The 12,696-nt window shown below is 30.2% G+C and overlaps 1 protein-coding gene across 1 annotated transcript; it reads right to left on the reverse strand.

Annotated features, from left to right (window-relative positions):
* Nucleotides 1-333: 333 nt before the first annotated feature.
* On the reverse strand, nucleotides 334-4,380 carry LOC131651971 (serine acetyltransferase 2-like). The gene is made up of 10 exons (XM_058921720.1): nucleotides 3,912-4,380; nucleotides 3,630-3,827; nucleotides 2,646-2,705; nucleotides 2,058-2,153; nucleotides 1,930-1,954; nucleotides 1,734-1,828; nucleotides 1,239-1,405; nucleotides 1,045-1,118; nucleotides 717-776; nucleotides 334-625 (listed from the first exon to the last, which is right to left on the reverse strand). Exons 1-10 carry the CDS (start codon nucleotides 4,116-4,118, stop codon nucleotides 600-602), a joined length of 1,008 nt encoding a protein of 335 aa, XP_058777703.1. The 5' UTR covers nucleotides 4,119-4,380; the 3' UTR covers nucleotides 334-599.
* Nucleotides 4,381-12,696: the final 8,316 nt, after the last annotated feature.

Here is a 12,696-nt window from a genome sequence, read left to right on the forward strand (position 1 = left end):
GAGTTATTGCTTTGCACAACTTTAAAAAGTGATATGGAACGTCTTAAAGAAAGCGACCTAGTCCGTGACTCGATCCGATAATTTTTTCAATGACCATTTTTTTCGAAACCGTCTAAGACAAAATTGAGTCATAAAATGATGGTATCTCATTGAGTTGGAAATAAGTAGAATGTCACGGGTTTGAACTCACGCCTCTTAATCCAGCTACCAATTGAATTGACTTGACTTAACGGATCGTTGGTGTCTTTTTTTATTTGTTGTATTTTAGCACAGTGGTCTTTAGACAACCTTTTATCAAAAAAAAAAAAATACAAAGTTTTTTGTTTAAAGATATGAATACTAAATGAGATATCCTTCAACTAAGATGAAATAAAAAAGACAGAAGCCAGAGACAAGTAGCATCTGCTTTTAAGTTTTTAGCTACTGATGCAAGAACCTCCGCACTCAGCAGCAAAAATTACAAGCAAAATGTATTATTGAAACTTGTGATCCACTACATCATTTTGAATCGATCATGATTCTACCATTAAGTACTACAACACCATCTTTTCTTTGAAAACAATCAATCCAAAATGAGATCTACGCAACCGAACCAAACCTCAATTGTTTGCTTCCTTCTTTGCTCCTGAAACATATTAAAATATTTGATATAAGAAAAAAGCATGGTAGTTTCGTCGAATTTAAACAGGAAGATAAGATCGGAAAAAAAAACTAACCACTGGACTTTTCATCTATAAAGTTAGCAGCTACGTCAGTGAAAAATGGTTTTGTAGCATCTGCACAATCAAGAGAACAAAAAATTATGTGATATCATAGGTAACAGGTATTGAAAAGTAAAAAAAAAAACTAATTACTCTAATGATGGATTGAAGTGAATCTTATAAGCTATATATAGTTAATGGTGTAGCATAAAAGGAACTGCATGGCTAGATTAAAGTTTTCCGGCACATTCCATAAGAATGTCATGCGATAAACATAATTTCTGTCAACTATGAATCACCCTAGTCCTCAATAATATGGAATGTTGTTCAAAGGTTTGCTTACCATGTTTCATGGTTAAAGCCGGGTCATGCTCCCTTAGACCACCAATAACTTTTGCCGGTATTCCTGCCACAATGCTTAAAGACAAAGCAAGCAGCGTTACAGAACAATAAAAGAGTCATCACCTTGTAATATGAAAGAAATCGAATTGCAAGGACTAAGAATTTATTAATAGATAGTTAGATATTCGTTAATACCTGCGTGGAGGGGCATCTTTTAAAACAAGGGAGCCAGCAGCGATCATCACACCTTCACCAACTTTTATATTTCCGAGTATAGTTGAACCAGCTCCAATGAGTGCCCCTTCGCCTATTTTAGGATGACGATCACTTGTATCCTTCCCCGTGCCTCCCAATGTTACAGCCTGCCAAATCATACATATATCATCTAAAGAGCATAATGAATCTACGAGTTTAAAACTTCGTTAAAAAAAAGTTTTAGACATAAATCTCTTGCAGTATTTAAGTATCTGATGAAGCAATTTTGTAAAAGTGAAATTAGATAAGCTTTCAATATTGTGTAGAAAAACATAAAGCTGTTGAGTAACTATTTTCCTCTTATGCAAGAGTCAATTTATTAAACATGTGATGTATGAAATTGTGAAAGTACTAATTTACTTGAGATTAATAACGGCTTCAAATAACTAGATAATAAATAGTACAATAAAATATATTAATGAAAAACACACTCACTTGCATCAATGAAACTCTGTTTCCAATAACAGCAGTTTCACCAATAACCACGCCTGTCCCATGATCTAATAAAATTCCCTCCCCGATTTTCGCAGCTATATAAAAAACCATAAAATGTAAAGTTCAACAATAGTAATTAAGCAATAACCAATGACCAAAGAGCTTTCAATATCTTCAACGGAAGAAAACAACATACCAGGATGAATGTCAATTGCAAAAACCTGCGAGGGAAAAGACAAGGACTTGGATTATCAGTGACAGAAACATAAATATGAAATCTTCATGTTTATTGGATTTATCAAGTTTAACCAAATAGTAAGCTACCTCGTTGACACGGCTTTGCAAAGCCTGGGCCAAGATTGTGCGTCCCTGATGCCACAATACATGCGCTACTCGATGGACTTGCAGCGCATGGAAACCCTGTTGCCAGATCACAGTTGAATGTCAGTCCTATGAGGCTATTATATGCATGAAATAGCCACATGTTGAAGACTTAAACACTAAATCCACAATAAAACTCTCTGGATGTTACCAAATGAACACAATGATACCCAAGCAAATACAGTAAATTGAGTGCACAGCAAGTTAGTGGGTGTCAGGCCAAAATGGAGTAGAAAATTGAAATACTATATGTGGTAGGTCCCTGTAAACATGTGGTGCTAGCATTTTGTTAATATAAAATGATTTGAGAACAACTTTTTTCTTAAAGTTAAAAAAAATTCCAAATAACTTTTACAAAAAGGGTATGGCAGAATTATTTATAAAAAAGTTCTTTATCCCTTTATAATGGAAACTAGAACAAAGTGCATTATGAGCCACAATAAAAAAACAAAGTGCATAATTAGAAGTAAAAAGCAATAATAAGTCTGAGTCAGAAACAGAAAGTAGACTAAAAAAGCAAAGAATTATCACCTTCATATACAAAATTGCAGTGCAATATGACAAACATGCAGGGTCCCTTTCTTTGAATGCCTGTTTACAAACACAAACAATAATCAAATCATATCATCATTCATTCAAGACACATCAATCCCACCTTCAAACACTCCCAATACAAAATTAAAGAATAAAGCAAAATTAGAGATAAAGTCTCGAATTCGACTTTTATCTTTTTTTAGCTTAATTCCACTCATGCCTTCAAATTGTTCGATTTTGGTTTCCACTTTTTCTTTTAACGGTTTAGACCCGTATTTCTTTTTATGTCAAATGCACATTAAAGCTACGTCAATTATTGTCGTGAACATGCCAAATCACAAACATAAAAGGACAAAATCACTCGCGACAAAAAAGTGGAGACCGAAATCGCGTTATAGTTGGGGCAAACGTGCAATTAAGTACTACCACTGATCCTATTTTATATGAGAAAACTTACTTTTTCAATTCATTGAATAATCAATGTATTAAATGAATATATAATAGAACGGATACATTGACTATTCCATGAATCTAAAAAGTAAATTTTCTCTTATAAATAAGTCTGGAGAGAGTATTATTTTAGACTACCTTGATCTTCATAAACCCTTAACCAGACACACAATGGATTTAATTAGCCTAACAAACAATTAAACGCGTATCCAATTGAATCATGCCTTAGATCACGCATAAGATATGATTGAATAGTATACATAATACTAGACCACACATAAGATATGGTTGGATAGTTTACATAATACTAGATTACGCATAAGATATGATCGGATAAGTATACATAATACTAGATCATGCCCGATTTAAACTCAAAATTCAAGTCAGTAAGACCCTAGTTCAACTGAAAAAATACGAATACCATTAGGTTGAACATATTATCCCGAGTTCAACCACTTCATTTCTTGACAAACAAAACACTCAAAAGTCTAACATTGTTAACCTTAGCATAAAATAAAACGACGAAACTACCTGAGCATCAAGGCGAATGGATCGCTGAATCCCTTTGTCATGCATGATGACATTGGACATTATGTCCATGAGCTGAGTAGCCAAAAGAGTAGGACTCTGAAGCCTATTCGCAACCACAAAAGCCAGTACCTGCTCCAAACACTCATGTGACAGAACACTAGCATACAAAAAGCTACTCAAAATCGGTTCCTTCTCAGCCTGCAACAAAAATTCAACACAAACACCATGATCACAATACTGAACTGACCAAAATGGTAATCGAGAGTAAAGAAAAGAATGAACCTCGAGCTTAGCTTCATGCTTAACCGCTTCCCAAATGGGGTCCGACCCGTCGAGGATGGAATGAGGAACCGGGTCGGGTAAACCCATAGCGTAAACAGGAAAAACTTTGTCGAGACGGTAAGAGGGAGAGAGAGGGTCAGGGAAGGGTTTTTCAGAGACCATTTTGGGGAGGCGAGAATGGTAATTGTGGCGAGATATGCAAGCCATGAGGGGAGGGGTTTAAGAAGAGTAACGGAAGTAGAGGAGGGAGAAAAGGGGGGTGTGAGTAAGAGAAGAGGTGGTGTGAGAGTAGTAAGAAGGAGTGAAGAAGAGTGGTGAGTTTGGAACATGATGAATGTTTTGGGAAATGGAATGTGGTGGTAGCTTGAGGTTACACGCACACGGAGATAAGGGGAAAGAGAGAAGAATAAAAAGTGTGTATGAAAATAATGAAACACAAAATGAGGCACGTTGAATCGATGCGCTTTTGTTAACTTGGTTGGTTACTTTGTGTTTTTTTATCGATTCTCAACGCTTAATCAAATCAAAAACTCATACTCTTTCTCTTCAAAATTAAAATAGATGAGTTAAATGAATATGACATGTTGGTTTAGGTTTATTTATGTTTGGATATGATGAAAGGAATGGAGTGTAATGAAGCGAAATAGAATGGAGCAGAATTAAGATACAATTTTATTATTTGTAAATTTTATGATAGAATAAGGTAAGTTGTTCATTCCGTAAGAAAATAAATATGGTGATAAATGATGAAATAGAATGTAATACATATCATTCAATTCTGTTCCGTTCCATTTATTTTTAAAATATTTAAATAATGAAATATGATTTTATTTGATTTCATTCCGCTCTGCTTAATTCGATTCCATCTATCTAAACAAAATCTTAAAGCTTAATATTAGTATAACATCAACATTCTTTAAGAATTTAACATTTATTAGAAAGTATTAAGTCTTTTAAAATATTACTATTTACTAATAAATTATCTTTTTATCCTTTCTTAAATATTAGTCTTTTTAATATTAGTAAATATAAGATCTATTTGTTTAAGTTTTCTTTTAAATATATATTCTTAAATGTTGTTTTAGATATTTTATCTTTTTGTTATAATTTTTTTAATATAAAAAATTCAAAAAATCATATATATTTATTCAATTTTTACAATACAATATCTTAATTTATTACTCAATTTTCATTTTTTTTAACCATTGATAAGTGAATTTAATAAATATATTCATGTTTCAATCTTCAGGTAGCATTGTTTTCATAATAATTAGTAACATAATGTTTTTAGAATTTATAAATCACAATTACTAGAAAGTATAAAGTCTTTTAAAATGATATTTATTAATGAAGTAACTTTTTATCCTCGCTTAAATATTGATCTTTTTAATATTAGTAAATAAATAATATCCCATAATAAATTTTTATTTAATTTTTCTCCCAATTGTTTATAAAAATATATTTTTAAAAAATAATTAGTCATATTTATTTTACACAAATATATTAAAAAGTAGTTAGTCACATTAATTTTAATAATAAAATTTATTTTATTTATTAATATGACTAATTATTTTTTAAAATATTTGTGTAAAATCAACATAACTAATTTCTTAAAAATATTTTTAAACAGTGTTCATAAAATATTATGAGAAATCTTAACCAAAACTTAATTGTAAGATATTATCATATTTACTAATATTAAAAAGACCAATATTTAAGCGAGTATAACAAATTACTTTATTAATAAATATTATTTTAAAAAATTAATACTTTTTAATAAATATGACTAATAAATTCTAAAAATTCTCTTATATATCAATCTTAAGTTGATTAAGTGGTGGTTGACATTGAATTTGGTAGAAAGAATTAGAGTTCAATTCTTTATAAATATGATTGGAAGAGAATTAAAACCTGTTTGATATTAAAACTGACCTCTAAATTAAATTAGAGATCAAATAAATCAGATATTATAATTAAAAAACAGTATATTTCTATAATTCATAACCTATTGGCCGAATAATAGATTAATAATTTAAGGACCAAAATTAATATGAATGAATGTTTTGGTTGGTTGTATGGTTATACTTTAACTCTATTTGACTTGATAGTTGATAAGTTAAGGAGATATTTTATCTTGATGTATATTTTGTATTGACATGAATAATGATGGAGGCCATTTTCTCATTTTTAATAATTTGGTTGGCTTTTTAGAGATACATTTGATGCAGAAATTAATAATATTTTTTTAAAAAAAAAATTGTGAATTTATAAATATATAAATAAAAATATATACAATTGTGAGAGATTAAACTATAAACTAGACTTATACATTCATTTAACTCAAATAAGACATATCACACACCCATAAAAATTGATATTATTAAAGTAATGAACATTTGTAATCTACTAGTTTTTGGTCAAGAAATGGAATATGCCAATAAAACTGCAAAATGATGATGAATATGTCTCTTATTCGAGCAGTGTGAGTGAATGACACTTTATGTTGGTAATCTGATGCTAATCTGAATGACTGTCAAGTGTGAGCTACTGTACAAAAGTGGTTGCTTTTGTTTTTTAGCTCTTCGATGATTATGAATGTGACCATGTTGAATGTGGTCTTTATCACGACCAAAAACATTCTTCAAATAAAGACAAAGGGTCTTCTTCTTTTACTTCTTCTGCGGCGAACATGATTAACTAATAGTGTCACATGGCAAAAACTACACCGTACGAGAGTCATGTTCGCCAGATGAATTCTTTTCACACTAAATTTTTTGTCGTATATTTTTAATTATTGCTTTTATTTCGGGGAGTGTTGGTGTTCAAACCTAAATTGATTTGTTTATGAAACAATACTGTAAATTCATAATAAACTACTAATTGATATTACACTTTAAATTGTTTGTTTAATTGATTCAATATAAACTTTGTTTTAACAAAAATCCTCATATTATTACTGTCAATTATTGGGTTTGGGCCATTGTTAATTACAAAGAGGTTTTTGTCACTAATGGCTTTTTGAGCTAAGTATTGGGCCTGTAAATTATTGTTCCTGCTATGAGTCTATTCTATGTCATAATTTTTGTCATTCTTTGCTATGAGTTTCTTCATGTCCTTGGCTGTGGTTTGTTAGAGATTAAGGATTTTATCTGGCTTGGTGATCTCATTTTCAGTTGGTTTATCTTTCTCTTCTTTTTTAAATGGTGAATATTCTTCTATCTCTTCATGCTTGATGTGGGGTGCAGTTACGGTGCATAGATAAAAATCTATGCGCCGTGCATAGAGTATTATTGACCATTGGATCATTAGATCAAATTATAATTATTACTCAATACTCAATACTCATTACTCAATAGTCAATACTCAATACTCAGTACTCAATACTCAATACTCAATATTGGATTAAAAATATGATCCAATGGCTTAGATTGACTTATGCATGGTGCATAAGGAAAATCCTTATGCATATTAGCCAATGCCCTTGATGTGTATTTTAATCTCTTTTAGGGCATTATATGTTATCCTATGGCCAGCTAAATCTTCTGCTTCACCGATTGTGTCGACATTGAAGGTGGCTAGAAGTTTTGTGATTAGTGGATCATATGTAATCCTGCAGATGGATTTTTCCTACATCATGTCATGTGGTTGAAAATGCTCTCTACCTAATTTGTTGGGATCTCTTGGTTTAGGTGCATAAGGGTACTACATCTTCCCTGATTATATAGCCATGGTTTATGTTCCTTGGGAAGAGGATTCTAGTGAGTAAAGTAGTGGAGGATCCTAACTTTTGGTTTCAAGTGAGTAGCTTTGAAGGGTATTTTCTTCTTTTCCATGGAATTGAATACGAGGTGGTTGATGATGGTGTAATGCTTAAACTTTTTAAAGATAATGGGTTTGTCGAAAGTGTATGCCATTCCATCAGAGGGACACTCAAAAGTTCTCCCAAAGTGGTCTTTGTGGATGGCAATCTCCATACCTCTTACAGATGTTCTTAGAGAAGATCTTACAAGTTTTAGATTGAGGTAAAATTCTTTCACTAAGTTTGGGAAAATCCTATCTGGTATCTTTGTGAAAAGATATTTGAGGGAAGCCTAACAGATTTGGTGACAGAGCATGTGACTTTTCAGAAGGCTTGGTTCAAGTTACCAGAGGTAGATGACCTTTTTGGATAGGATTATCCTCTTTTCTTCTTGCTTCTGGTTTATTAACCATGCAGGGAAGGTATTTGTTCTAGTTGTGTTTCTAGATTTTTGGCTTGAGGAGGCCATTATGATACTTATGACAAGAAAAAGAACTCACAAAAGTGAAGATGTGAGAAAGTATGAGATGCAAGAAAAGTGAAGAGAGGTTTACCTATTTATAGCGTGTCAAATGAGGATTTAAGTCCGTATTCCATGAAAGTATTCATTGTAGATTGTTCTGATTGAAAATCAAATCAAAATATTTCCTTTATAGGCCTTCTAACCGATTGGTTAGATTTGTGATTTTCTCAAGATTTTGTAAAAGTTTCATTAAAGTTGAGGTATTGCTTGAGATGCAAGATAAACTTGGATTTGATTTGGGAATACTCCTTCCAAGCTTTTCTAATCGGTTATCATAACGTGTTAACCAATTGGGATTTCATAATTTTGCCTCCTTGGTGCAAATTGGGCCTTTGTGATTTTTTTTCCTTAGAGCACCCCCAATTGCCAAGGTTTTCACCCCTTATCTAGCAAACAGTTAAATACTCATCTTTATGGGTTATAACATATTTTAATTTGATGAGCAAAATATTAATAAATTTTATCTTAAGGGGTTAACCAGATATCCCTAATTATTTCTGTAACATCTCATTTTTAGTATTTATTGTTTTATTAACAACTTTGTTGTTTGTTTATTTTATTAATTATTATGTGGTGTGATAATTAATTAAATATATGTTTTACGATATATTTGTGATAATTATGTTTTGGGTTAGTAAGTGTGAAAATGAGAAAAATATTAATTTGGGCTAATGTTGGTTAGAATGAGAAATAAGGGAGGTGTTAAGTATTAAGCCCATTAATTAGTAAAATGAGAATTAGTAAGGGTCTGTTTGGTTCAAATGAGGGGAAAGGGAATAGAGGGATTTTAATGGAGGGAAAGGGAAGGGAGAGAAGGGAGGAGAGGGATGTGGAGAGATTTTTATTAATTATATGTATGTTTGGTTCAAACGAGGGGAGTGGAGGGGGGAGGGTTTTGGGTTAAAAATATATTTTGTTCACGAAGGAAGGGAGGGGGTTTTATTAATAATTTACATTTTTATCCTTATGATTTTATATAACTGATATGATATTCAAAGGTGAAAATTTCATAAATAATTTTTTGGAAATAATATGTGTAATATTGAGTGATTAAAAATTTATAACTTACCACATAACGTTAAAAAAATTGAATACACTTGATACGTATTGTATAAAATAAACAAAATAAATGAATGGTTTAAAATTTTATATAAAAAATATATATAATAGAATACATAACAAAATTAGAAAAAATTAATATAAATACACATAAAAATAAAAAAATTTAGTGATTATAATTTTTATTTAATAAAAATAATAATTTAAAGGTAAATAATAATTATAATAAATTGATATAAGCAATAGAGAAAAATCACAAAAAAAAAAGAAACAGACGAAAGAAAATAATAATTTTGAAATAATAAAATAAAATTGAAGGTATTTTAATAAATATATTAATTTATTAAATCGAAGTGTGATTTGGAGGGATTTTGCTCCCGTCCCCTCCTAATAATTGAACCAAACACATTTTATTATAAATATCCCATCTCTCCCCTCCCCTCTCCTCCATTTACCTCGAACCAAACACACCCTAAGGATTTCCACAAAACTAGAGAGAAAGAGAAAGATGGTAAGAAAAGAGAAGAAAAGAGAAAAAGAGGAAAAGAAGAGAAGAGGAGAGAAAGGAAGAAGAAGAGAAACCTAGAAGCTTAAATTCTATGGTATGAGTGGATTTTCTTCATTATTATGGATTTGTATAATGATTATTGCATGGGTAGTAGCATGAAATTAAGTTGTTCATCTTTTCATGAGTTTTGAATGTTAGGTTTGAACATGAAATGATGAAATCAATGTCATGAAATCTTGTTTTTATGATGTTAAATGACCTTATATGTTGTGTATATGTTAGAATACCTTGTTTCCATGATTAAATCGTTGTTTTGGTTGGATTTTAGTGGAAAAAAAATTGTGTTGGACATAATGCTATTCACGCATGAATTTTTCTGCAGAATCACAGTCGCGCTTAGCACGCCATGTTTTGAAAAAATTTATATTTTTGATAATTGAGCTAGGTCTTTGGATGCTTATGATTTATCATGAACTGTGGTAAATTTTCTATAATTTTCTAGAATCGTTTGGTGTGGTTTTGAATCAATTCTTTAAGATAACATGATACTTGAATTTCCATGTATGCATGTTGTGAATTGTGACTACTTGAGAATAACATCGTTGAGCTATATTTTGCTACTTGTTATTTGGTGAGTGTTGTGGAGATGTTTTCATGTGTATTTGATAACATGAAATTGTGTATGTTTGTGCAAATGTGTGGTGACTTCACATGTGATGAATTGGTGAGATATATGTTGGTATATTAAGATTGAGAGATGGTCTTAATTGCATATGGTTGTCGATATTTGCATATGCATTCATTTATCAGGTGAGAAAAAGGCATTGTTTAGTAGTTCCGTTGGGAGCTATTGACTTGTCCCAAATCGTGGAGATGGATTTGAAGTTTAGAGGACGGACTTATTTTGGTGGTTATCTGTCTGGAGATGAGAGACGCGGAAAATCCATTAAGGATAACATTAATACTATATGCATTTGCATTGAGTCGCATTGGAGTCACGTGTGTCGATGTGAATTGTATTCTGATGTGATTATGTGTTATTTGTGTGATTTGTACGTTGGTGATAATTGTGATTGGATTTGTTGTGTATCTTGAATTTTTTGTGCCATGTTGTATATGCAAAACATGCGATATGTATCTAAAATGGTTTAATACATATTTGTTGGAAGTGTGGTGAATTTGTTGTTGTATAATGTTATACTTTGCTTATAATTATATATTTTCATAATGATATGAATTCTCATCCTTCTGTTGAAATGATGTTTTGTACGACATCACTTAGGTGACGAGAAGTATAGGTGCTTGTGTGCTTACGAGGATATAGTCAAGAAGCTTTTTTGTTGTTTTATCATTTTCCTAGGTAGAGATAGTCTCATGCTCTGGTTATGTAAACACATTGGGGGATTTCGTTTGATTTCATGTTTATTGTTGTTTTGAGAGATATTGTATTACTCTCTTTACATTTTGGATTTATGTTGAATTATGTGATTTGACAGTAGTGCCCAACTTTGTATGCAATGATGATATGCTATGAGATCTAATAATTGGTATCATTTTATTATTCCGCTGTGATGTGCATATGAAACATAATATTCTAATGTGTGTTATGAACATGACCAGATGCATAATGGCGGATCCAAAAACTTTAAAAGATGAGGAAAAAATAATATAAATTTTCACTATAGAAAAATATAACAAATTTTATAAAATATATAATTATAATAATAAATAAATTTAAATTACATAAAAATTTATATAAATTACATTTATTCTCTATAGATTTTTATATTCTAAAAAATATTTAATAATATTATTATTATCAATTTGTTTAGGTATACTTTTTAGTTTAAAAATCTACTATCTAATTTATGTGAACTGTCAGAGTATAGTTCACCTAAATTTTCTTATAATTAAAAATATTTATTTATTATACTATAATTAAATAATCGTTTAATCATGCGTCTTTCATTTCTCTTCAAAATTCATGACAAAGGACAAATTTATTTTGATAACATAACTATTAATATTTACTAACTTTTTTAACAAAGTATCAAACTAATTCTTTTCTATAAATTTACAATTGGTTGAGAAAATAAAAAATAAATGTATAAAATTTATTATTATACAAAATTGTAAATATTAGTTGAGCGGGAATGCATTAATAAACAAAAGTTATTTAATACTGGACTTCAAGTGAAAAAATCTAAACTTTAAATATTATAGAAAACATTACAGGATAAATAGACCAAAATAATTTACATTACTCTCTTAAAGGAAGATGATGATCATATGTTTCAATAAAGAGACTAATAACTAATTCGTGCTATCGCACGGGTCCCGTCTGAATTCACATCACATGTTTACCAAACCATCATTTATAATGTTTGAATTCATTCTTCAATTGATTAACATTGACATAGTTACAAATATATGCTAATAATATGCACAGAATTTTAAGCATTGATTCATACTTACAATAAATCGTACAATCGATTATCTAACTTCAATTATTTAAAACAGCTGCATGGGAAATATTTAAAAGATGAACATTAAAATGAACAGTTTACATCTTATATCTCTTAGATGCATTTACATCTACCCGTGAATCTAGATTAGTTAATAAAACTCAGTTGAATCCAGATGAGTTAATTTTAAAACTACAAATTTGAATAAAATAAATTTTCCAATTCAAATAACATTACCTTTTAAATATTAGTCAATTTTTCCAAACTTAAAATTTATAACAGTTTCCCATCAAATATCTGTTTTAAATCCTTCTTATTCTATCATATTTATAATTTTTACAAACCTACAATATAGGATAGCTCCCTCTCACATTTCAGTTCTAAACGAATATCTACACTCCATGCTATATTAAAATTTTAGTTCTAAATGA

The sequence above is a fragment of the Vicia villosa genome, linkage group LG2, assembly GCF_029867415.1.
Source record: "Vicia villosa cultivar HV-30 ecotype Madison, WI linkage group LG2, Vvil1.0, whole genome shotgun sequence".
Taxonomy (NCBI): Eukaryota; Viridiplantae; Streptophyta; class Magnoliopsida; order Fabales; family Fabaceae; genus Vicia; species Vicia villosa.